The 24556-nt window shown below is 60.8% G+C and overlaps 2 protein-coding genes across 2 annotated transcripts in view; both read right to left on the bottom strand.

Moving 5' to 3' along the window:
- Nucleotides 1-7527, bottom strand: part of B4GALT3 (beta-1,4-galactosyltransferase 3) — a 41291-nt gene extending 33764 nt beyond the window's left edge. The window contains exons 1-2 of the mRNA XM_075330200.1: nucleotides 7419-7527; nucleotides 7263-7346 (exon numbers count right to left, since the gene is read on the bottom strand). Of these exons, the coding sequence (XP_075186315.1) occupies nucleotides 7263-7346; nucleotides 7419-7442 (108 nt within the window). The 5' untranslated portion in view covers nucleotides 7443-7527. The remainder of the gene's footprint in view (nucleotides 1-7262; nucleotides 7347-7418) is intronic.
- A 646-nt stretch (nucleotides 7528-8173) lies between these two features.
- On the bottom strand, nucleotides 8174-21535 carry USP21 (ubiquitin specific peptidase 21). The gene is given in 17 exon segments (XM_075329820.1): nucleotides 8174-8262; nucleotides 8372-8479; nucleotides 8598-8676; nucleotides 8754-8840; nucleotides 9135-9238; nucleotides 12457-12521; nucleotides 12606-12743; nucleotides 15638-15960; nucleotides 16122-16175; nucleotides 16654-16773; nucleotides 16776-16916; nucleotides 16918-17039; nucleotides 17042-17158; nucleotides 17161-17196; nucleotides 17199-17230; nucleotides 17309-17363; nucleotides 21483-21535. Coding segments are annotated over 16 exon segments (1620 nt in total). The 5' UTR covers nucleotides 17314-17363; nucleotides 21483-21535.
- Nucleotides 21536-24556: the final 3021 nt, after the last annotated feature.

The raw sequence follows: 24556 nt of genomic DNA, 5'->3' as shown, positions 1-24556 counted from the left end.
GTGTACACCGGTGACCCTGGGTGCGGGGAGCTGTGTTCACTGGACGGCTCCTCTGGGTGCGGGGAGCTGTGTACACCGGTGTCCCTGGGTGCGGGGAGCTGTGTACACCGGTGTCCCTGGGTGCGGGGAGCTGTGTACACCGGTGACCCCTGGGTGCGGGGAGCTGTGTACACTGGACGGCTCCTCTGGGTGCGGGGAGCTGTGTACACCAGATGGGGGCTCTGGGTGCGGGGAGCTGTGTACACCGGACGGGCTCTCTGGGTGTGGGGAGCTGTGTACACCGGACGGGGTGTCTGGGGGCAGAAAGCTATATACACCAAATGGCGTTTCTGGGTGCAGGAAGCTGTGTACACCAGTGACCCTGGGTGCGGGGAGCTGTGTACACTGGACGGCTCCTTTGGGTGCGGGGAGCTGTGTACACCGAACAGGGTCCCTGGGTGCGGGGAGCCGTGTATACCGGACGGGGGCTCTGGGTGGGGGCAGCTGTGTACACTGGATGGCTCCTCTGGTGCGGGGAGCTGTGTACACCAGACGGGGGCTCTGGATGCAAAGCTGTGTACACCAGACGGGGGATCTGGGTGCGGGGAGCTGTGTACACCAGACGGCGGCTCTGGGTGCGGGGAGCTGTGTACACCGGTGTCCTGGGTGCAGGGAGCTGTGTACTCCGGTGTCCTGGGTGTGGGGAGCTGTGTACACCGGTGTCCCTGGGTGCGGGGAGCTGTGTACACCGGTGTCCTGGGTGCAGGGAGCTGTGTACATCGGTGTCCTGGGTGCGGGGAGCTGTGTACACCGGTGTCCCTGGGTGCGGGGAGCTGTGTACACCGGTGTCCCTGGGTGCGGGGAGCTGTGTACACCGGTGTCCCTGGGTGCGGGGAGCTGTGTACACCGGTGTCCCTGGGTGCGGGGAGCTGTGTACACCGGTGTCCTGGGTGCAGGGAGCTGTGTACTCCGGTGTCCTGGGTGCGGGGAGCTGTGTACACCGGTGTCCCTGGGTGCGGGGAGCTGTGTACTCCGGTGTCCTGGGTGCAGGGAGCTGTGTACTCCGGTGTCCTGGGTGCAGGGAGCTGTGTACACCGGTGTCCCTGGGTGCAGGGAGCTGTGTACTCCGGTGTCCTGGGTGCGGGGAGCTGTGTACACCGGTGTCCCTGGGTGCGGGGAGCTGTGTACACCGGTGTCCCTGGGTGTGGGGAGCTGTGTACACCGGTGTCCCTGGGTGCGGGGAGCTGTGTACACCGGTGTCCCTGGGTGCGGGGAGCTGTGTACACCGGTGTCCCTGGGTGCGGGGAGCTGTGTACACCGGTGTCCCTGGGTGCGGGGAGCTGTGTACACCGGTGTCCCTGGGTGCGGGGAGCTGTGTACACCGGTGTCCCTGGGTGCGGGGAGCTGTGTACACCGGATCCTTTACCTCCACAAATATTTACATGCCATTTCCATAATCCCTCGCTGACACTGATCCGTGTGACGCTCGGGGAGGGCAGGATCTCTCCCAGGCTCCAGTGCTGCGGCCAGTGATGCTCACCCAGCTTTCCCAGGCTCCTGTGCTGTGGCCAGTGATGGTCACCCAGCTTTCCCAGGCTCCTGTGCTGCGGCCAGTGATGGTCACCCAGCTTTCCCAGGCTCATGTGCTGCGGCCAGTGATGGTCACCCAGCTTTCCCAGGCTCCTGTGCTGCGGCCAGTGATGCTCACCCAGCTTTCCCAGGCTCCTGTGCTGCGGCCAGTGATGGTCACCCAGCTTTCCCAGAGAGGGATAGGAGTCCAGTGTGGTCACATTTTACTTAACGGGGAAGGACACTAAAGCCAACTGCTCCGGCCTCCAGCCGTCCTCTGCAGCCTCTATGTGGAGGCTCCGCTGTGAATGAGAACATCACGTTTATAAGATTACAGCACGTGTGACCTTTACAGGCTCCGCTCCTCATCATGACACACAGGCTCCGCTCCTCCTCATCACACGCAGGCTCCGCTCCTCCTCATCACACGCAGGCTCCGCTCCTCCTCATCACACGCAGGCCCCGCTCCTCCTCATCACACGCAGGCTCCGCTCCTCCTCATCACACGCAGGCTCCGCTCCTCCTCATCACACGCAGGCTCCGCTCCTCCTCATCACACGCAGGCTCCGCTCCTCCTCATCACACGCAGGCCCCGCTCCTCCTCATCACACGCAGGCCCCGCTCCTCCTCATCACACGCAGGCTCCGCTCCTCCTCACCACACGCAGGCTCCGCTCCTCCTCATCACACGCAGGCCCCGCTCCTCCTCATCACACGCAGGCCCCGCTCCTCCTCATCACACGCAGGCTCCGCTCCTCCTCATCACACGCAGGCTCCGCTCCTCCTCATCACACGCAGGCCCCGCTCCTCCTCATCACACGCAGGCTCCGCTCCTCCTCATCACACGCAGGCTCCGCTCCTCCTCACCACACGCAGGCTCCGCTCCTCCTCATCACACGCAGGCCCCGCTCCTCCTCATCACACGCAGGCCCCGCTCCTCCTCATCACACGCAGGCTCCGCTCCTCCTCATCACACGCAGGCTCCGCTCCTCCTCATCACACGCAGGCTCCGCTCCTCCTCATCACACGCAGGCTCCGCTCCTCCTCATCACACGCAGGCTCCGCTCCTCCTCATCACACGCAGGCTCCGCTCCTCCTCATCACACGCAGGCTCCGCTCCTCCTCATCACACGCAGGCTCCGCTCCTCCTCATCACACGCAGGCTCCGCTCCTCCTCATCACACGCAGGCCCCGCTCCTCCTCATCACACGCAGGCTCCGCTCCTCCTCATCACACGCAGGCCCCGCTCCTCCTCATCACACGCAGGCCCCGCTCCTCCTCATCACACGCAGGCTCCGCTCCTCCTCATCACACGCAGGCTCCGCTCCTCATCACACCCAGGCTCCGCTCCTCCTCATCACACGCAGGCTCCGCTCCTCCTCATCACACGCAGGCTCCGCTCCTCCTCATCACACGCAGGCTCCGCTCCTCCTCATCACACGCAGGCCCAGCTCCTCCTCATCACACGCAGGCTCCGCTCCTCCTCATCACACGCAGGCCCCGCTCCTCCTCATCACACGCAGGCTCCGCTCCTCCTCATCACACGCAGGCTCCGCTCCTCCTCATCACACGCAGGCTCCGCTCCTCCTCATCACACGCAGGCCCCGCTCCTCCTCATCACACGCAGGCCCCGCTCCTCCTCATCACACGCAGGCTCCGCTCCTCCTCATCACACGCAGGCCCCGCTCCTCCTCATCACACGCAGGCCCCGCTCCTCCTCATCACACGCAGGCTCCGCTCCTCATCACACGCAGGCCCCGCTCCTCCTCATCACACGCAGGCTCCTCCCCTCCTCATCACACGCAGGCTCCGCTCCTCCTCATCACACGCAGGCTCCGCTTCTCCTCATCACACGCAGGCTCCGCTCCTCCTCATCATCACACGCAGGCTCCGCTCCTCCTCATCATCACACGCAGGCCCCGCTCCTCCTCATCATCACACGCAGGCCCCGCTCCTCCTCATCATCACACGCAGGCTCCGCTCCTCCTCATCACACGCAGACTCCGCTCCTCCTCATCACACGCAGGCCCCGCTCCTCCTCATCACACGCAGGCTCCGCTCCTCCTCATCATCACACGCAGGCTCCGCTCCTCCTCATCATCACACGCAGGCTCCGCTCCTCCTCATCACACGCAGGCTCCGCTCCTCCTCATCACACGCAGGCTCCGCTCCTCCTCATCACACGCAGGCCCCGCTCCTCCTCATCACACGCAGGCCCCGCTCCTCCTCATCACACGCAGGCTCCGCTCCTCCTCATCACACGCAGGCCCCGCTCCTCCTCATCACACGCAGGCCCCGCTCCTCCTCATCACACGCAGGCTCCGCTCCTCCTCATCACACGCAGGCTCCTCCCCTCCTCATCACACGCAGGCCCCGCTCCTCCTCATCACACGCAGGCTCCGCTCCTCCTCATCACACGCAGGCCCCGCTCCTCCTCATCACACGCAGGCTCCTCCCCTCCTCATCACACGCAGGCTCCGCTCCTCCTTATCACACGCAGGCCCCGCTCCTCCTCATCACACGCAGGCTCCGCTCCTCCTCATCACACGCAGGCTCCTCCCCTCCTCATCACACGCAGGCTCCGCTCCTCCTCATCACACGCAGGCTCCGCTCCTCCTCCTCATCACACGCAGGCTCCCCTCCTCATCACACGCAGGCCCCGCTCCTCCTCATCACACGCAGGCTCCGCTCCTCCTCATCACACGCAGGCTCCTCCCCTCCTCATCACACGCAGGCCCCGCTCCTCCTCATCACACGCAGGCTCCTCCCCTCCTCATCACACGCAGGCTCCGCTCCTCCTCATCACACGCAGGCCCCGCTCCTCCTCATCACACGCAGGCTCCGCTCCTCCTCATCACACGCAGGCTCCTCCCCTCCTCATCACACGCAGGCCCCGCTCCTCCTCATCACACGCAGGCTCCTCCCCTCCTCATCACACGCAGGCTCCTCCCCTCCTCATCACACGCAGGCTCCGCTCCTCCTTATCACACGCAGGCCCCGCTCCTCCTCATCACACGCAGGCTCCTCCCCTCCTCATCACACGCAGGCTCCGCTCCTCCTCCTCATCACACGCAGGCTCCGCTCCTCCTCATCACACGCAGGCTCCGCTCCTCCTTATCACACGCAGGCTCCGCTCCTCCTCCTCATCACACGCAGGCTCCGCTCCTCCTCATCACACGCAGGCTCCGCTCCTCCTTATCACACGCAGGCTCCGCTCCTCCTCATCACACGCAGGCTCCTCCCCTCCTCATCACACGCAGGCTCCGCTTCTCCTCATCACACGCAGGCTCCGCTACTCCTCATCACACGCAGGCTCCGCTCCTCCTCCTCATCACACGCAGGCCCCGCTCCTCCTCCTCATCACACGCAAGCTCCTCCCCTCCTCATCACACGCAGGCTCCGCTCCTCCTCCTCATCACACGCAGGCCCCGCTCCTCCTCATCACACGCAGGCTCCGCTCCTCCTCCTCATCACACGCAGGCCCCGCTCCTCCTCCTCATCACACGCAGGCTCCGCTCCTCCTCCTCATCACACGCAGGCTCCTCCCCTCCTCATCACACGCAGGCTCCGCTCCTCCTCATCATCACACGCAGGCTCCGCTCCTCCTCATCACACGCAGGCCCCGCTCCTCCTCATCACACGCAGGCTCCGCTCCTCCTCATCACACGCAGGCTCCGCTCCTCCTCATCACACGCAGGCTCCGCTCCTCCTCCTCATCACACGCAGGCCCCGCTCCTCCTCCTCATCACACGCAGGCTCCTCCCCTCCTCATCACACGCAGGCTCCGCTCCTCCTCATCACACGCAGGCTCCGCTCCTCCTCATCACACGCAGGCTCCGCTCCTCCTCATCACACGCAGGCCCCGCTCCTTCTCATCACACGCAGGCTCCGCTCCTCCTCCTCATCACACGCAGGCCCCGCTCCTCCTCCTCATCACACGCAGGCTCCTCCCCTCCTCATCACACGCAGGCTCCGCTCCTCCTTATCACACGCAGGCTCCGCTCCTCCTCATCACACGTAGGCTCCTCCCCTCCTCATCACACGCAAGCTCCGCTCCTCCTCCTCATCACACGCAGGCCCCGCTCCTCCTCATCACACGCAGGCTCCTCCCCTCCTCATCACACGCAGGCTCCGCTCCTCCTCCTCATCACACGCAGGCCCCGCTCCTCCTCATCACACGCAGGCTCCGCTCCTCCTCCTCATCACACGCAGGCCCCGCTCCTCCTCCTCATCACACGCAGGCTCCTCCCCTCCTCATCACACGCAGGCTCCGCTCCTCCTCATCACACGCAGGCCCCGCTCCTCCTCATCACACGCAGGCCCCGCTCCTCCTCATCACACGCAGGCCCCGCTCCTCCTCATCACACGCAGGCCCCGCTCCTCCTCATCACACGCAGGCCCCGCTCCTCCTCATCACACGCAGGCCCCGCTCCTCCTCATCACACGCAGGCCCCGCTCCTCCTTATCACACGCAGGCCCCGCTCCTCCTCATCACACGCAGGCCCCGCTCCTCCTCATCACACGCAGGCTCCGCACCTCCTTATCACACGCAGGCTCCGCACCTCCTTATCACACGCAGGCTCTGCCCTTCATCACACACACAGGGCAGGATAATATGCGGGGTGCAGGGCACGGATATTCGGGTGCAGGGTAATATTCAGGGGGCAGTCTAATATTTAGGGGGGCAGGGCAATGATACTCAGGGGCAGGGCAATACTCGGGTTGCAGGGCACTGATACTCGGGGGGCAGGGCAATAGTCGGGGTGCAGGGTAATACTCGGGGGGGCAGGATAATATTCGGGGTGCAGGGCACTGATACTCGAGTGCACGGTAATATTCAGGGGGCAGGGCAATATTTGGGGGGGCAGGGCAATATTTGGGGGGGCAGGGCAATATTTGGGGGTCAGGCGATGGCTATTCGTAGTGCAGCCATTCAGTACATACTTGCAGTGCGGAGTTCCCGGTCAGCGCTGCCCCCGGTGGTCGGGTGACAGTACTGCGTCTTCTCTCACTGACCACACGGACACATTTCTGGGGTGTACGAGATGTTTACTTTGCGCCCCCCGAGTCTCAGGGTTTTATATAGAAACATTTCTGTACCAAAAATGTAATTGGGGTGACAGACAGCGCTTGCGTCATGTGGGGGGCAGTGATGGACACAACCGCACACACAACGTACACAGGGGCTGAGGTATACACCAGTCCCCCCAGTATACACCAGTCCCCCCAGTATACACCAGTCCCCCCAGTATACACCAGTCCTTGAGTGGACCAGTCCTTCTCTCCTGAGCGGGGGAGATAGTCAGCATGTCCATTCTGAGGCTCATCCAGCTTTTCTGCACTCCTGCGGTGTCCCCTGGGGCAGCCATACTGGTTGCTATTCTGGGCTCTAGGAAAGCTGGGTGGGAGCAGTAATGGCAGCCATATTACATTTAAAAGGTGCAATTTCTCTATTTTGAGTCCAATCCTGGTAAACAGTAAAGCTATCACCGAACCGGCTGGGACTTGTGGTTCCACGGGGGAGGTGCGATCAGACCTGACCTGAAAGCTCCGCACACCCACGAGGTCCCAGGAACAGTCCACATCGCCTCACAGTCTCCGGTCTAGTGTGACCGACTCTTTATTGCTTCTATCACATGAAGAACAGCGGCCAATCCCATTGGTTTATCGGCCTGTCAGCTGACATTATAGCCCCGCCCCAGAGGAGCTTCTCACTTCTTTATTCCAGTGTCCTCGAGCTGGTAGAACAGGACGTAGGCCTCGCTGGACTGCACCTGAGCCTCGGTGATGGGACTGACCCTGCGGAAGAGAAGGAGACGTTACCCCGGGGTCTGGTGGGCGGCTGAAGACGGAGGAGGAGGCGGGACTGACCGGGAGTCGTTGTAAGCAAACCATCCGGAACGGTCCTTACAGTAGGCCGTGTAGTGTCCATAGTGCACGCTGCCCGAGTGATTGCACAGAGCGTAGAGGTTGTACACAGGACTCCCTGCAAAGCAATGGACAGAGGCAGCTAAACGGGCGATCACACGACTCCGAGCCTCCGGCCATGTGTGACACCAAGGAAACCACAGGTACCACGCCAGAGCACCGGGAGAGCCCCCCGCCACGCCAGAGCACCGGGAGAGCCCCCCGCCACGCCAGAGCACCGGGAGAGCCCCCCGCCACGCCAGAGCACCGGGAGAGCCCCCCGCCACGCCAGAGCACCGGGAGAGCCCCCCCGTCCCGCCAGAGCACCGGGAGAGCCCCCCCGTCCCGCCAGAGCACCGGGAGAGCCCCCCCGTCCCGCCAGAGCACCGGGAGAGCCCCCCTCCACGCCAGACACCAGGTGATTTCCTTGCCACACCAGAGCACAGAGTGATCCCCCACGCCCCACCAGAGCATTGGGGATTTCCTTGACCCACCAGAGCATCGGGTGATCCCACCGCCACACCAAAGCACTGAGAGAGCCCCCTATCACGCCAAACACTGAGTAATCCCGCCACGGCACCGGGTGATGCCCCCGCCACGGCACCGGGTGATGCCCCCGCCACGGCACCGGGTGATGCCCCCGCCACGGCACCGGGTGATGCCCCCGCCACGGCACCGGGTGATGCCCCCGCCACGGCACCGGGTGATGCCCCCGCTCCTCACTCCTTTCCGACTTGTGCGGCTGCAGGTGACTTTCTTCCATAATCTGCAAAAACTTCACTTAATAATCCTAATCCGGAGCTGAGACCTGAGAGTGCAGATCCGGACAGGAGGGATTAGTGTGATATCCCAGGAGTGAGAGTGCAGCTCCGGCCCCCCCGGGGGTATACATATATACACCTGCCCCGCCCCCGTACCGGCTTTCTCGCTGGCGAATTCCTTTAGGTTGAGTCTGTGCAGTGGGAAATCCACGAACACTGAGCACTTCTTTATGGAGAACCGGGTGGTGGAGAATCTGTTCAGGTCTGGGAGGTGAAGAGTTAAGGAAAATAAACATGGCGGTACAGGCTGGTGCCTGAGAGCGGATGGAGCTGTATATAGGCAGAGGCGAGCGGCGCCCCCTGCTGCACGAGGGCTGGATACGCAGGACGAGGATGCGGGGGAAGCGCTGCACGCTCAGCTTCTTTGTGCTTTTTGTCCTCTGCCGGCAGCGGTCACAGACCTGTCAGAGACGTGATACGGTTATTACGTGCCGGCACCGCGCCCCCGTTACGTGTACGCAGCCCCCAGCGCCATTACCGGGGCGTTCTCTGAATTCAGCTCCTCCTCCTTGGTGAAGAGGGTGAGGCAGTCCAGGAGGGAAACCTTCCCCCCGCTAAGGCCTTTCTGCAGAGAGAAGACGGGAACAAGGGGTTAAAAATATAGTGCTGACACATCACCACCCAAACAGTCCCATGTAACCTGCAGTCCCATCTCACACCACCAATGTCGTCTGCAGTCCCATGTAATATCGCAGTCCTAGGTTACAGGCCAGGCATTAGCCGTAATAATGAACAACCCAGGAATGTGCGGCCGCTGCAGGACACGAGACAACCTCCAGGAGGTGCTAGAGAGCACCGTGCACTGCCGCACCTCAGCTCAGAGGACAGCGCCCCCTTTAGGCATCGGCCATTTACTCACCTTGGGGATGGGAAGGGACAGATCACAGAACACCTCAAAGGTGGGCGAGCGGTGACCGCAGCACTGGCAGCTCAGGCAGCTCCGCAGCTGCCCCACAAACAGATCTGCAGAGGAGGCAAGAGTCAGGAGAGCGCTGCACCGCACACAGCAGCACTATGCACCCACCTCCACAGCTGCACTCACCTCCACAGCTGAACCGCACACAGCAGCACTATGCACCCACCTCCACAGCTGCACCGCACACAGCAGCACTATGCACGCACCTCCACAGCTGCACCGCACACAGCAGCACTATACACCCACCTCCACAGCTGCACCGCACACAGCAGCACTATGCACCCACCTCCACAGCTGCACCGCACACAGCAGCACTATGCACCCACCTCCACAGCTGCACCGCACACAGCAGCACTATGCACCCACCTCCACAGCTGCACCGCACACAGCAGCACTATGCACCCACCTCCACAGCTGCACCGCACACAGCAGCACTATGCACCCACCTCCACAGCTGCACCGCACACAGCAGCACTATGCACCCACCTCCACAGCTGCACCGCACACAGCAGCACTATGCACCCACCTCCACAGCAGCACCGCACACAGCAGCACTATGCACACACCTCCACAGCTGCACCGCACACAGCAGCACTATGCACGCACCTCCCCAGCTGCACCACACACAGCAGCACTATGCACTCACCTCCACAGCTGCACTCACCTCCACAGCTGCACCGCACACAGCAGCACTATGCACCCACCTCCACAGCTGCACCGCACACAGCAGCACTATGCACGCACCTCCACAGCTGCACCGCACACAGCAGCACTATGCACCCACCTCCACAGCTGCACCGCACACAGCAGCACTATGCACCCACCTCCACAGCTGCACTCACCTCCACAGCTGCACCGCACACAGCAGCACTATGCACCCACCTCCACAGCTGCACCGCACACAGCAGCACTATGCACGCACCTCCACAGCTGCACCGCACAAAGCAGCACTATGCACCCACCTCCACAGCTGCACCGCACACAGCAGCACTATGCACTCACCTCCACAGCTGCACTCACCTTCACAGCTGCACAGCACACAGCAGCACTATGTACCCACCTCCACAGCTGCACCGCACACAGCACTATGCACCCACCTCCACAGCTGCACCGCACACAGCAGCACTATGCACGCACCTCCACAGCTGCACCGCACACAGCATCACTATGCACTCACCTCCACAGCTGCACCGCACACAGCAGCACTATGCACGCACCTCCACAGCTGCACCGCACACAGCAGCAATATGCACGCACCTCCACAGCTGCACCGCACACAGCAGCACTATGCACTCACCTCCACAGCTGTACCGCACACAGCAGCACTATGCACGCACCTCCACAGCTGTACCGCACACAGCAGCACTATGCACGCACCTCCACAGCTGCACCGCACACAGCAGCACTATGCACTCACCTCCACAGCTGCACTCACCTCCACAGCTGCACCGCACACAGCAGCACTATGCACACACCTCCACAGCTGCACCGCACACAGCAGCACGCACCTCCACAGCTGCACTCACCTCCACAGCAGCACTATGCACGCACCTCCACAGCTGCACTCACCTCCACAGCTGCACCACACACAGCAGCACTATGCACTCACCTCCACAGCTGCACCGCACACAGCAGTACTATGCACTCACCTCCACAGCTGCACTCACCTCCACAGCTGCACCGCACACAGCAGCACTATGCACGCACCTCCACAGCTGCACTCACCTCCACAGCTGCACCGCACACAGCAGCACTATGCACTCACCTCCACAGCTGCACCGCACACAGCAGCACTATGCACTCACCTCCACAGCTGCACTCACCTTCACAGCTGCACAGCACACAGCAGCACTATGTACCCACCTCCACAGCTGCACCGCACACAGCACTATGCACCCACCTCCACAGCTGCACCGCACACAGCAGCACTATGCACGCACCTCCACAGCTGCACCGCACACAGCATCACTATGCACTCACCTCCACAGCTGCACCGCACACAGCAGCACTATGCACGCACCTCCACAGCTGCACCGCACACAGCAGCAATATGCACGCACCTCCACAGCTGCACCGCACACAGCAGCACTATGCACTCACCTCCACAGCTGTACCGCACACAGCAGCACTATGCACGCACCTCCACAGCTGTACCGCACACAGCAGCACTATGCACGCACCTCCACAGCTGCACCGCACACAGCAGCACTATGCACTCACCTCCACAGCTGCACTCACCTCCACAGCTGCACCGCACACAGCAGCACTATGCACACACCTCCACAGCTGCACCGCACACAGCAGCACGCACCTCCACAGCAGCACTATGCACGCACCTCCACAGCTGCTCTCACCTCCACAGCTGCACCACACACAGCAGCACTATGCACTCACCTCCACAGCTGCACCGCACACAGCAGTACTATGCACTCACCTCCACAGCTGCACTCACCTCCACAGCTGCACCGCACACAGCAGCACTATGCACGCACCTCCACAGCTGCACTCACCTCCACAGCTGCACCGCACACAGCAGCACTATGCACTCACCTCCACAGCTGCACTCACCTCCACAGCTGCACCGCACACAGCAGCACTGTACACTCACCTCCACAGCTGCACTCACCTCCACAGCTGCACTCAGCAGGTACCCTCCACTCACCTCCACAGCTGCACTCACCAGGTACCCTCCACTCACCTCCACAGCTGCACTCAGCAAGTACCCTCCACTCACCTCCACAACTGCACTCACCTCCACCGCTGCACTCAGCAGGTACCCTCCACTCACCTCCACAGCTGCACTCACCAGGTACCCTCCACTCACCTCCAGAGCTGCAATCACCTCCACAGTTGCACTCAGCAGGTACCCTCCACTCACCTCCACAGCTTCAATCACAATCATTACCCTCCACTCACCTTCAGAGCTGCAATCACAGCATTTGGACTCCACTCACCTTCAAAGCTGCAATCACAGCAGTTGCACTCCACTCACCTCCAGAGCTGCAATCACAGCAGTTACCCTCAATTCACCTCCAGAGCTAAACTCAGCAGTTGTCTTCAACTCACCTCCAGAGCTACACTGATTGCTGTTACAATCCATTCAGCTTCAGAGCTGCAATCACAGCAATTACCCTCAACTCACCTCCAGAGCTGCCATCACACCTGCTATACTAGTGAAAATTGTTCAGCATCTTTGTTGGTGAATGGAGTGTAAGAGATCAGTGACCTGAGCCCCGGTGAGTGCTGCCCCCGACCACTGACGTACCGACCACCTTACTGTCCTCGCGCTCCAGGTACTTCTTCCACATATGATTGGCTCGCTCATCATCACTAAGAAGAAAGAAGCCACAAGTCAGAGCCCCATGACATAGACCCTCCCCCGACAGACCCCAAAACATGGAGACACCCCGTTACCTGAGAGAGTCAGTGGGCTCCACAGATATGGGACGCCTGACATCAGAGAGGATGCTGGGAGATTTCCTGCACTTCCTGTTGATTTCTGTATGAATTCTGTCCATGAAAAACTTCAGAAACTCCTGAGCGTCCTGCTGACTGAGAGGACACCAGAGACCAGCGGTGACATCACCAGAGACCAGCGGTGACATCACTGAGAACACCACCTATCCATCACCAGAGACCAGCGGTGACATCACCAGAGACCAGCGGTGACATCACCAGAGACCAGCGGTGACATCACTGAGAACACCGCCTATCCATCACCAGAGATCAGCAGTGACATCACTGAGAACACCGCCTATCCATCACCAGAGATCAGCAGTGACATCACGAGAACACCTCCTATCCATCACCAGAGACCAGCGGTGACATCACCAGAGACCAGCGGTGACATCACCAGAGACCAGCGGTGACATCACCAGAGACCAGCGGTGACATCACCAGAGACCAGCGGTGACATCACCAGAGACCAGCGGTGACATCACCAGAGACCAGCGGTGACATCACCAGAGACCAGCGGTGACATCACTGAGAACACCGCCTATCCATCACCAGAGATCAGCAGTGACATCACTGAGAACACCTCCTATCCATCACCAGAGATCAGAGGTGACATCACTGAGAACACCTCCTATCCATCACCAGAGATCAGAGGTGACATCACTGAGAACACCACCTATCCATCACCAGAGATCAGCAGTGACATCACTGAGAACACCTCCTATCCATCACCAGAGATCAGCGGTGACGTCACTGAGAACACCTCCTATCCATCACCAGAGATCAGCAGTGACATCACTGAGAACACCTCCTATCCATCACCAGAGATCAGCGGTGACGTCACTGAGAACACCTCCTATCCATCACTAGAGATCAGCAGTGACATCACTGAGAACACCTCCTATCCATCACCAGAGATCAGCGGTGACGTCACTGAGAACACCTCCTATCCATCACTAGAGATCAGCAGTGACATCACTGAGAACACCGCCTATCCATCACCAGAGATCAGCGGTGACGTCACTGAGAACACCGCCTATCCATCAGTAACATCACTGAGAACACCTCCTATCCATCACCAGAGATCAGCGGTGACATCACTGAGAACACCGCCTATCCATCACCAGAGATCAGCGGTGACATCACTGAGAACATCTCCTATCCATCACCAGAGATCAGCAGTGACATCACTGAGAACACCTCCTATCCATCACCAGAGATCAGCAGTGACATCACTGAGAACACCTCCTATCCATCACCAGAGATCAGCGGTGACATCACTGAGAACACCTCCTATCCATCACCAGAGATCAGCAGTGACATCACTGAGAACACCACCTATCCATCACCAGAGATCAGCGGTGACATCACTGAGAACACCTCCTATCCATCACCAGAGATCAGCGGTGACATCACTGAGAACACCTCCTATCCATCACCAGAGATCAGCAGTGACATCACTGAGAACACCTCCTATCCATCACCAGAGATCAGCGGTGACATCACTGAGAACACCTCCTATCCATCACCAGAGATCAGCGGTGACATCACTGAGAACACCACCTATCCATCACCAGAGATCAGCGGTGACATCACTGAGAACACCTCCTATCCATCACCAGAGATCAGCGGTGACATCACTGAGAACACCTCCTATCCATCACCAGAGATCAGCAGTGACATCACTGAGAACACCGCCTATCCATCACTAGAGATCAGCAGTGACATCACTGAGAACACCTCCTATCCATCACCAGAGATCAGCGGTGACATCACTGAGAACACCACCTATCCATCACCAGAGATCAGCGGTGACATCACTGAGAACACCGCCTATCCATCACCAGAGATCAGCGGTGACATCACTGAGAACACCTCCTATCCATCAGCAGTGACATCACTGAGAACACCGCCTATCCATCACTAGAGATCAGCAGTGACATCACTGAGAACACCTCCTATCCATCACCAGAGATCAGCGGTGACATCACTGAGAACACCTCCTATCCATCACCAGAGATCAGCGGTGACATCACTGAGAACACCTCCTATCCATCACCAGAGATCAGCGGTGACATCACTGAGAACACCTCCTATCCATCACCAGAGATCAGCAGTGACATCACTGAGAACACCTCCTATCCATCACCAGAGATCAGCGGTGACATCACTGAGAACACCTCCTATCCATCACCAGAGATCAGCGGTGACATCACTGAGAACACCTCCTATCCATCACCAGAGATCAGCGGTGACATCACTGAGAACACCTCCTATCCATCACCAGAGATCAGCGGTGACATCACTGAGAACACCTCCTATCCATCACCAGAGATCAGCGGTGACATCACTGAGAACACCTCCTATCCATCACCAGAGATCAGCGGTGACATCACTGAGAACACCTCCTATCCATCACCAGAGATCAGCGGTGACATCACTGAGAACACCTCCTATCCATCACCAGAGATCAGCGGTGACATCACTGAGAACACCGCCTATCCATCACTAGAGATCAGCGGTGACATCACTGAGAACACCTCCTATCCATCACCAGAGATCAGCGGTGACATCACTGAGAACACCTCCTATCCATCACCAGAGATCAGCGGTGACATCACTGAGAACACCTCCTATCCATCACCAGAGATCAGCGGTGACATCACTGAGAACACCTCCTATCCATCACCAGAGATCAGCGGTGACATCACTGAGAACACCTCCTATCCATCACCAGAGGATCAGCGGTGACATCACTGAGAACACCTCCTATCCATCACTAGAGATCAGCGGTGACATCACTGAGAACACCTCCTATCCATCACCAGAGATCAGCGGTGACATCACTGAGAACACCTCCTATCCATCACCAGAGATCAGCGGTGACATCACTGAGACACCGCCTATCCATCACCAGAGATCAGCGGTGACATCACTGAGAACACCGCCTCTCCGTCCCTGATAATGACATTATGGGATGTGGCTCTTACCTGTAGCCAGTGAAGGACGGGACGTATTTCTGGAACGTGGCTCGCAGTCGCGCTGGGTTTGCGGTGTCCGGGGCCTCTGGGCTCCATAATGAGGTGATGACATTCAGCGAAGGCTGAAAGTAATAAGTGAGCGGTGATGTCAGCGGCACCTGTGGGCGGGTCTTGTAGCGCTGGGGGAGGGGCTGGGCGCGTGTCGTACCCTCGGTGAGCTCCTGTGATGTCCTGCCGCTCGCTGAGTGCTCCTGGCGGTACTCCTGGCGCAGGACATAGTCGCGGAGAGGTTGCGTGCTGCTGAGACACTGCAGGACGGCGTTCAGGAAACACTGCGGGAACAGACATGGCGGCTCAGACACCGCAGGGTGCATCTGACAGAGACTTAAAGGGGCAGTGTTTGGGGTTATGGCATGCCCTGCTCGTGTAGAGTTCTGTCCCCGGGTTTGCTGGCATCAGTAGTCCGCACTTACCACACAAGCTGCTCACTCACCGTGTTGCCTAAATTGCGCAGTCCGACGCGTCCGGAGCCGAGGACAGGAGGGGGCTGCGGAGAGGAAGAGACGGCAGGGGTGAGTCCAGCCACTAGTGGGGGACAGGCAGCGCCCCCCGTTACCTCGCCGCTCATGAGCAGGAGCCCCATCACGGCTGTATGGACCACGGTCTCGGAGATGTCCAGCTGCTTCCGGTCGGCCAAGGTGCGCTGCAGCTTCTGCGGCAGCTCCAGCAGCCCCTGTGCCTGCAGGCCGGGCATGGTGCGGGGTGCTGCGGTGTCCGCGCTCCGGAGACACTGCGGGGATTACAGGAGCCTCATCCGGATTGTGACTGTCCAAGGTGCCTCGGCGGCTCATCTCCTGGGATTAAGTAGCTGGGGGAGGGGCGCACGCTGCCACACACGGGGCACCTTGGCAGGTCACAAGATGGCGAAACTACAACTCCCAGCATGCCCCTGCCAGTCATACACTATTGGAGCATGCTGGGAGTTGTAGTCCCCCAGCTGGAGGCAGTGATGATGGGCTTCTCACCGGAGAGGGTGGAAGTTTCTTGATCTGGGGGGTCCGGCTGTCTCTCTCCAGGGTGGGCAGTGCGCCCCCTCGCTGCAGGGAGCTGCTCCTCCTCAGGGCGGTGGTGTCCAGCGGTGGTTTTTCCGGCTGGTGGACGCGCTCCTCTCTCTGACCGGGCCCCCGCTCTCCGTCCTCTCTCTCAGGTCCGTGTGACTGACGGATTTGGACCTGGAGAGGCCCCGGGGGCAGCGCGGCGGGGACGGGTTGGGCAGTTTGGTGGCGGCCCGGGGCTGCGACGGTGACCTTGATCAGATGATTGGCTTTCATCGGCCCCTTCTTGCTGACGGTCTCCGTCCTCTGGCTGCTGCGTCCACGCTCCGGCTTACACCTCTCCTCCCGGACTGGGGAGGGGGCAGCGGCCGCAGTTTGGGGGCGGTGCTGACATTGGAGGGGGCGCAGCGCTCCTGGCTGACGGTCCTCAGCGAGGTGATCGCCCGGCCGGGAACAGCGGACTGCGAGGACGTAGCGGCCTGTCACGACTCCGCGCAAATCTGGACTCACTGGCTTGGGCATCACAAATCTGGTGGAAAGGGGGGCCCTGCAGAAGACAGCGAGGGGCACAGGTGAGGGGGTAACACTGCACGTGGGGGAGGGGGACACAGCCAGGGGATCATACCTCATCGTCAGCAGCAACAGGTCCGGGGGCCGATCCCACCTCACATCTCTGCAGCCTGAGAGATAAGAGAAGAGTTATACAGGGGGCGCGGCACGTCCTACACGGGGAGGGGGAGGGGGGGTGAGGAGGCATCCTACACGGGATTGGAGGGGGGGGCGAGGAGACATCCTACACGGGAGGGGAGGGGGGGGCGAGGAGACATCCTACACGGGAGGGGAGGGGGGGGGTGAGGAGCATCCTACACGGGAGGGGAGGGGGGGGGGGTGAGGAGACATCCTACACGGGAGGGGAGGGGGGGGGGTGAGGAGACATCCTACACGGGAGGGGAGGGGGGGGGGTGAGGAGACATCCTACACGGGAGGGGAGGGGGGGGGGGGTGGGGGAGACATCCTACACGGGAGGGGAGGGGGGGGGGGTGAGGGAGACATCCTACACGGGAGGGGAGGGGGGGGGGTGAGGAGACATCCTACACGGGAGGGGAGGGGGGGGGTGAGGAGACATCCTACACGGGAGGGGAGGGGGGGGGGTGATGGAGACATCCTACACGGGAGGGGAGGGGGGGGTGAGGAGACATCCTACACGGGAGGGGAGGGGGGGGGGTGAGGAGACATCCTACACGGGAGGGGAGGGGGGGGGGGGTGAGGAGACATCCTACACGGGAGGGGAGGGGGGGGGTGAGGAGACATCCTACACGGGGAGGGGAGGGGGGGGGTGAGGAGACATCCTACACGGAGGGGAGGGGGGGGTGAGGAGACATCCTACACGGGAGGGGAGGGGGGGGTGAGGAGACATCCTACACGGGAGGGGAGGGGGGGGATGAGGGAGACATCCTACACGGGAGGGGAGGGGGGGGTGAGGAGACATCCTACACGGGAGGGGAGGGGGGGGGTGAGGAGACATCCTACACGGGAGGGGGAGGGGGGGGGGGGGTGAGGAGACATCCTACACGGGAGGGGAGGGGGGGGTGAGGAGACATCCTACACAGGAGGGGAGGGGGGGGGTGAGGAGACATCCTACAAGGGAGGGGAGGGGGGGGGGGGGGGGGCGAGGAGACATCCTACACGGGAGGGCGAGGGGGGGGGGGAGGGGAGGGGGGGGGGGGTGAGGAGACATCCTACACGGGAGGGGAGGGGGGGTGAGGAGACATCCTACACGGGAGGGGAGGGGGGGTGAGGAGACATCCTACACGGGAGGGGGAGGGGGGGGGGTGAGGAGACATCCTACACGGGAGGGGAGGGGGGGGTGAGGAGACATCCTACACGGGAGGGGAGGGGGGGTGAGGAGACATCCTACACGGGAGGGGAGGGGAGGGGGGGTGAGGAGACAGGAGGCGGAGGAGGGGGGTGCGCCCTATACCGGAGGGGGCGCCCTAGACAGGAGGGGGGGGCCAGGCATCCTAGTAAGGAGGGGGATATGGCATCCTAGGCAGAAGGAAGGAGGGGGGGGCGTCCCAGGCAGGAGGGAAGTGGAGGGGGGGCGTCCCAGACAGGAGGGAAGTGGAGGGGGGGCGTCCCAGACAGGAGGGAAGTGGAGGGGGGGCGTCCCAGACAGGAGGGAAGTGGAGGGGGGGCGTCCCAGACAGGAGGGAAGGGGGGGGGACGACGTCCCAGACAGGAGGGAAGGGGGGGGGGGGACGACGTCCCAGACAGGAGGGAAGGGGGGGGGGGACGACGTCCCATGACAGGAGGGGAAGGGGGGGGGAGGGACGACGTCCCAGACAGGAGGGAAGGGGGGGGGGACGAGGTCCCAGACAGGAGGGAAGGGGGGGGGACGAGGTCCCAGACAGGAGGGAAGGGGGGGGGGCGTCCCAGACAGGAGGGAGGGGGGGGGGGGCGTCCCAGACAGGAGGGAAAGGGGGGGGGGGCGTCCCAGACAGGAGGGGAGGGGGGGGGGGGGGCGTCCCAGACAGGAGGGAAGGGAGGGGGGGCGTCCCAGACAGGAGGAAGTGGAGGGGGGGCGTCCCAGACAGGAGGGAAGGGGGGGGGGGACGACGTCCCAGACAGGAGGGAAGGGGGGGGGGGGGACGAGGTCCCAGACAGGAGGGAAGGGGGGGGGGGACGAGGTCCCAGACAGGAGGGAAGGGGGGGGGGACGAGGTCCCAGACAGGAGGGAAGGGGGGGGGACGAGGTCCCAGACAGGAGGGAGGGGGGGGGGACGAGGTCCCAGACAGGAGGGAAGGGGGGGGGCGTCCCAGACAGGAGGGAGGGGGGGGGGGGCGTCCAGACAGGAGGGAAGGGGGGGGGGGGACGACGTCCAGACAGGAGGGAAGGGGGGGGGGGGGACGAGGTCCCAGACAGGAGGGAAGGGGGGGGGGGGGACGAGGTCCCAGACAGGAGGGAAGGGGGGGGGGACGAGGTCCCAGACAGGAGGGAAGGGGGGGGGGGACGAGGGTCCCAGACAGGAGGGAAGGGGGGGGGGGGACGAGGTCCAGACAGGAGGGAAGGGGGGGGGCGTCCCAGACAGGAGGGAGGGGGGGGGGGGCGTCCAGACAGGAGGGAAGGGGGGGGGGCCTCCCAGACAGGAGGGAAGGGGGGGGGGCGTCCCAGACAGGTGGGGAGGGGGGGGGGGCGTCCCAGACAGGAGGGGAGGGGGGGGGCGTCCCAGACAGGAGGGGAGGGGGGGGGGGGCGTCCCAGACAGGAGGGAGGGGGGGGGGGCGTCCCAGACAGGAGGGGAGGGGGGGGGGGGCGTCCCAGACAGGAGGGAAGGAGGGGGGGCGTCCCAGACAGGAGGGAAGGGAGGGGGGGCGTCCCAGACAGGAGGAAGGGAGGGGGGGCGTCCCAGACAGGAGGGAAGGAGGGGGGGCGTCCCAGACAGGAGGGAAGGGAGGGGGGGGCGTCCCAGACAGGAGGAAGGGAGGGGGGGCGTCCCAGACAGGAGGGAAGGGAGGGGGGGCGTCCCAGACAGGAGGGAAGGGAGGGGGGCGTCCCAGACAGGAGGGAGGGGGGGGGGGGGCGTCCCAGACAGGAGGGAAGGGAGGGGGGGCGTCACCAGACAGGAGGGAAGTGTGAGGGGGGGCGTCCCAGACAGGAGGGAAGGGGGGGGGGACGACGTCCCAGACAGGAGGGAAGGGGGGGGGGGACGACGTCCCAGACAGGAGGGAAGGGGGGGGGGGGACGACCGTCCCAGACAGGAGGGAAGGGGGGGGGGACGACGTCCCAGACAGGAGGGAAGGGGGGGGGGGGGACGACGTCCCAGACAGGAGGGAAGGGGGGGGGGGACGACGTCCCAGACAGGAGGGAAGGGGGGGGGGGGGACGACGTCCCAGACAGGAGGGAAGGGGGGGGGGGGGACGACGTCCCAGACAGGAGGGAAGGGGGGGGGGGACGACGTCCCAGACAGGAGGGAAGGGGGGGGGGGCCACGGACGTCCCAGACAGGAGGGAAGGGGGGGGGGGACGACCGTCCAGACAGGAGGGAAGGGGGGGGGGGACGAGGTCCAGACAGGAGGGAAGGGGGGGGGACGATGGTCCCAGACAGGAGGGAAGGGGGGGGGGACGAGGTCCCAGACAGGAGGGAAGGGGGGGGGACGAGGTCCCAGACAGGAGGTAGGGGGCGGGCGTCCAGACAGGAGGGAGGGGGGGGGGGGCGTCCCAGACAGGAGGGAAGGGGGGGGGGGCCTCCCAGACAGGAGGGAAGGGGGGGGGGGGCGTCCCAGACAGGAGGGGAGGGGGGGGGGGGGGCGTCCCAGACAGGAGGGGAGGGGGGGGGGCGTCCCAGACAGGAGGGAAGGGAGGGGGGGCGTCCCAGACAGGAGGGAAGGGAGGGGGGGCGTCCCAGACAGGAGGGAAGGGGAGGGGGGGCGTCCCAGACAGGAGGGAAGGGAGGGGGGGCGTCCAGACAGGAGGGAAGGGAGGGGGGGCGTCCCAGACAGGACGGCCAGGAGGAAGGGAGGGGGGGCGTCCAGACAGGAGGGAAGGGAGGGGGGGCGTCCCAGACAGGAGGGAAGGGAGGGGGGGGCGTCCCAGACAGGAGGGAAGGGAGGGGGGGCGTCCCAGACAGGAGGGGAGGGGGGGGGGGGGCGTCCCAGACAGAGGGAGGTTGGGTCCTATACAGGAAATTGGGGGTCGTCAGAGTCAGGCGGTGTGGGGGGGTGTTATACAGCAGGGGGCGTGCTGTTCGGGAGAGGTAGCGCCACACACGGGAGCCCCCTGGACTCGGCGCTATATTCCTCACCTGTGGTCTCGGTGTTGCTGACCTGGAATCACGGCCTTCCTCTCCTCGGCTTTCATAGCAAACCGCAGCATCCTCCGCCATTTTCCCAGGATTTTTTAGTGCGCATGCTCTGCTCTCTTCGTAGCCCCGCCCACTATGTACAAGCGTTGCTATGGAGAGCGGCTTATCTTTCATAATACGCGGTGTGCGCGCTAGACTTCCGTTTCCACACTAGAACCGGAAGTGTGCACGCAGCATCTTTACTACTGGCAAAGAATCGCTTCCTTCCACTTCTGTGTGCACACGCTCCGTTGTTGGTTTGACGACAAAAAAAAAAAAAGCACCCTCTGGGAATCTGATAACTAAACACTACGTTTTGCATGCGTTTTTGACTGCATTTTAAAAAGAAAAAAAATAACAATAGATCAAAAGAAAGAATAGATAACCTTGATAGAAGGCTAGCCAGCTGTTATTTATTATTTTTTTTTTTTTTTGAGGTTGGTCCCCCCCATTTCTCTAAACCTAACCAAGATACAGCAGACAATTGGTGGCTGATATTATTAGGGTGGGAAGAGCCATCATTATTTGGCCCTTTCCAGCCTAACAATAGTAGCCCCGCAGCCCGCCCCAGAAGTGACGCAGATGGTGCAGCTCACTTCAGTCACGGCCTGAACCTCACAGCGGTGAACCCATGACGTCATTTCTGCAACACATCGTACTGCGGGGCCCGTAGCTGTGACGTCTGGAGGTCCTCCCAGGTTCATTCTGATCGCACGGCTCCCTCTGCAATCACAACTGGCAGCCATATTCTATGACGCTCGCTGTGACAGGGACAGGGATGTAGCAGAGCTGAATCGCTATGGGACCTTGTGTGGATTACTTTGGACCTGCAGGCATGATTGGGAATTACGGTAATAAATCAGTTGAAGAGGGGGCTTTTTATTTTATTTCAAATAAAGGATTTTTTTCAGTGACTGTGGTTATTTACTTTTCACGTACAGATTAGTGATGGGAGGTGTCTCAGACGCCGCCATCACTACGCTAGGGCTTAGTAACCTCTTATTAACACGATTGACACCGCATCAGGTAAATCAGATGAGCTGGGTGGTTGCTGGCTGATATTTTTAGGCTGGGGGGGTCCCAATAATGTGGGTCTCCCCAGCCCTGAGAATACCAGCCCCCAGCTGTGAGGCTTTATCTTGGCTGGTATCAAAATTAGGGTGGCCACGGACACTTTTTTTTTTTTATTTATTCACCTGTGCGATATAGACCCGCCTACCAGCGGCCTGTGACTGGTTGCAGTCTGTCACTCAGTGTGGGGGCACGTCTGATGGCAACCAATCACAGATGGGGGAAGCAGTGAATATGTATGAGCCTAATGAGCGGGTGCAGTGAATATGTAATGAGGCCAATGAGTGGGTCGGGAAAAAGAATGAAAGGCTGCGGGAGCAGTGTGACCGCCACGTAGTGCAAGTGATCAGTGAGTGTAAAGCGGAGAACAGAGATATGTGGGAACCTGTGTTTTTGTTGACAAAAATGCATCCAAATCGCAACAAAAGCGAAGTGCAACGCACAGCTAACATTTTGCTTGCATTTTGACAGCTGCTTTTTTGGGGTTTTTTTGTTAAAAAAAATGAACTGGAGTCCCCCATTTTTCATATCCCGCACATGAGCAACTGCAGGCTCCAACCCTCAGCTGTCTGCAGTACCTTGGCTGGTTATGAAAAGAGGGACACCTGTTTTTTCTTTTTTAATTATTTGGTTTATTTAATAAAATAAAAAAGGACGTGGGGACCCCCCCCATTTTTCTAAAACCAGCCAAGGTACAGCAAACAACTGGGGGCTGATATTCTTAGGGTTGGGAAGGGCAATCGTTATTTGGCCACTTCCAGCCTAACAATAGGAGCCCACAGCTGCCTCAGACATGGCGCATCCATTAGATGCACCAATTCTGGTGCTGGACCCGGCTCTTCCCGTTGCCCTGGGTGCAGTGGCAATGGAGTAATAAGGAGTTAATAACAGTCCACAGCTGCTACTAAGTCCTAGCTTACTGATGACAGGCGTCTATGAGACCCCCCATCACTAATCTGTAAGTGAAGTAAATAAACACAAACACCCAAAAAATCCTTTATTTGAAATAAAAGACAAAAAGCACCCTTTCACCACTTCATTAACCCCCCCCCCATACACCCCTGCAGGTCTGACGTAATCCACACAAGATCCCACAATTGCTTCCAGCACTGCTACATAGCTGAAGCTCACAGCGAGCGCTATAGAACATGACTGCCCACTGTGAGCTCCATGCAGCTGACATTTAGGACACCCGTGGCCACAGCTGGAGTCCTGCACCTGTGACCGCAAATCAGCAAGTGACAGAAGTGAGCCGTACAATCAGCAGGACATCACTCAGGTGTTTTGCTGTTACAGGTGTGAGGCTGTGGCCATGGCTAACCTGAGTGACGTCACCGCTGAGCACGCGGCTCACTTCATTTGCGGTCTGAACTTCACAGCGGGCAGTCTGTTCTATGGTGCTCGCTGTCAGCTTCCGATGTAGCAGTGCTGGAAGCATTGTGGTACCTCGAGTGGATTACGTCCAACCTGGAGAGGTGTTTTGGGGCTAATAAAGTGGTGAAAGAGGGTGCTTTTTGTTTTTTATTCCAAATTAAGCATTATTTCGGTGTTTGTGTTTATTTACTTTCACATACAGATTAATGATGGGGGGTGTCTTGGGTAGACTCCTGCCATTACTAATCTAGGACTTAGTGGCAGCTATAAGCTGTTATTAACTCTTTTTACCCCGATTGACACCGCACCAGGGCAATGCGGAACGAGCCAGGTAAAGTGCCGGGACCTCTCACATCTAATGTATGCGGCAATTTTGGGCAGCTGTTGGCAGATATTTTTAGGCTGGGGGTGCATAATAACCATAGGTATCCCAGCCTGAGAATACCAGCCCCCAGCTGTTGGGCCTTTATCTGGGCTTGTAAAAAAAATATGGGGTTGGTGGAAATCGTACGCAATTTTTTTTATTATTTATTTTACTGTACAATATAGAGCCGCACACCGGCGTCAATGATCTGCTTGCAGTCAGACAG

This window comes from Anomaloglossus baeobatrachus, chromosome 12 (genome assembly GCF_048569485.1).
Source record: "Anomaloglossus baeobatrachus isolate aAnoBae1 chromosome 12, aAnoBae1.hap1, whole genome shotgun sequence".
NCBI lineage: Eukaryota > Metazoa > Chordata > Amphibia > Anura > Aromobatidae > Anomaloglossus > Anomaloglossus baeobatrachus.
Note: the sequence above shows the minus strand (reverse complement) of the source record. Positions and strands in the feature narration are given on the sequence as shown.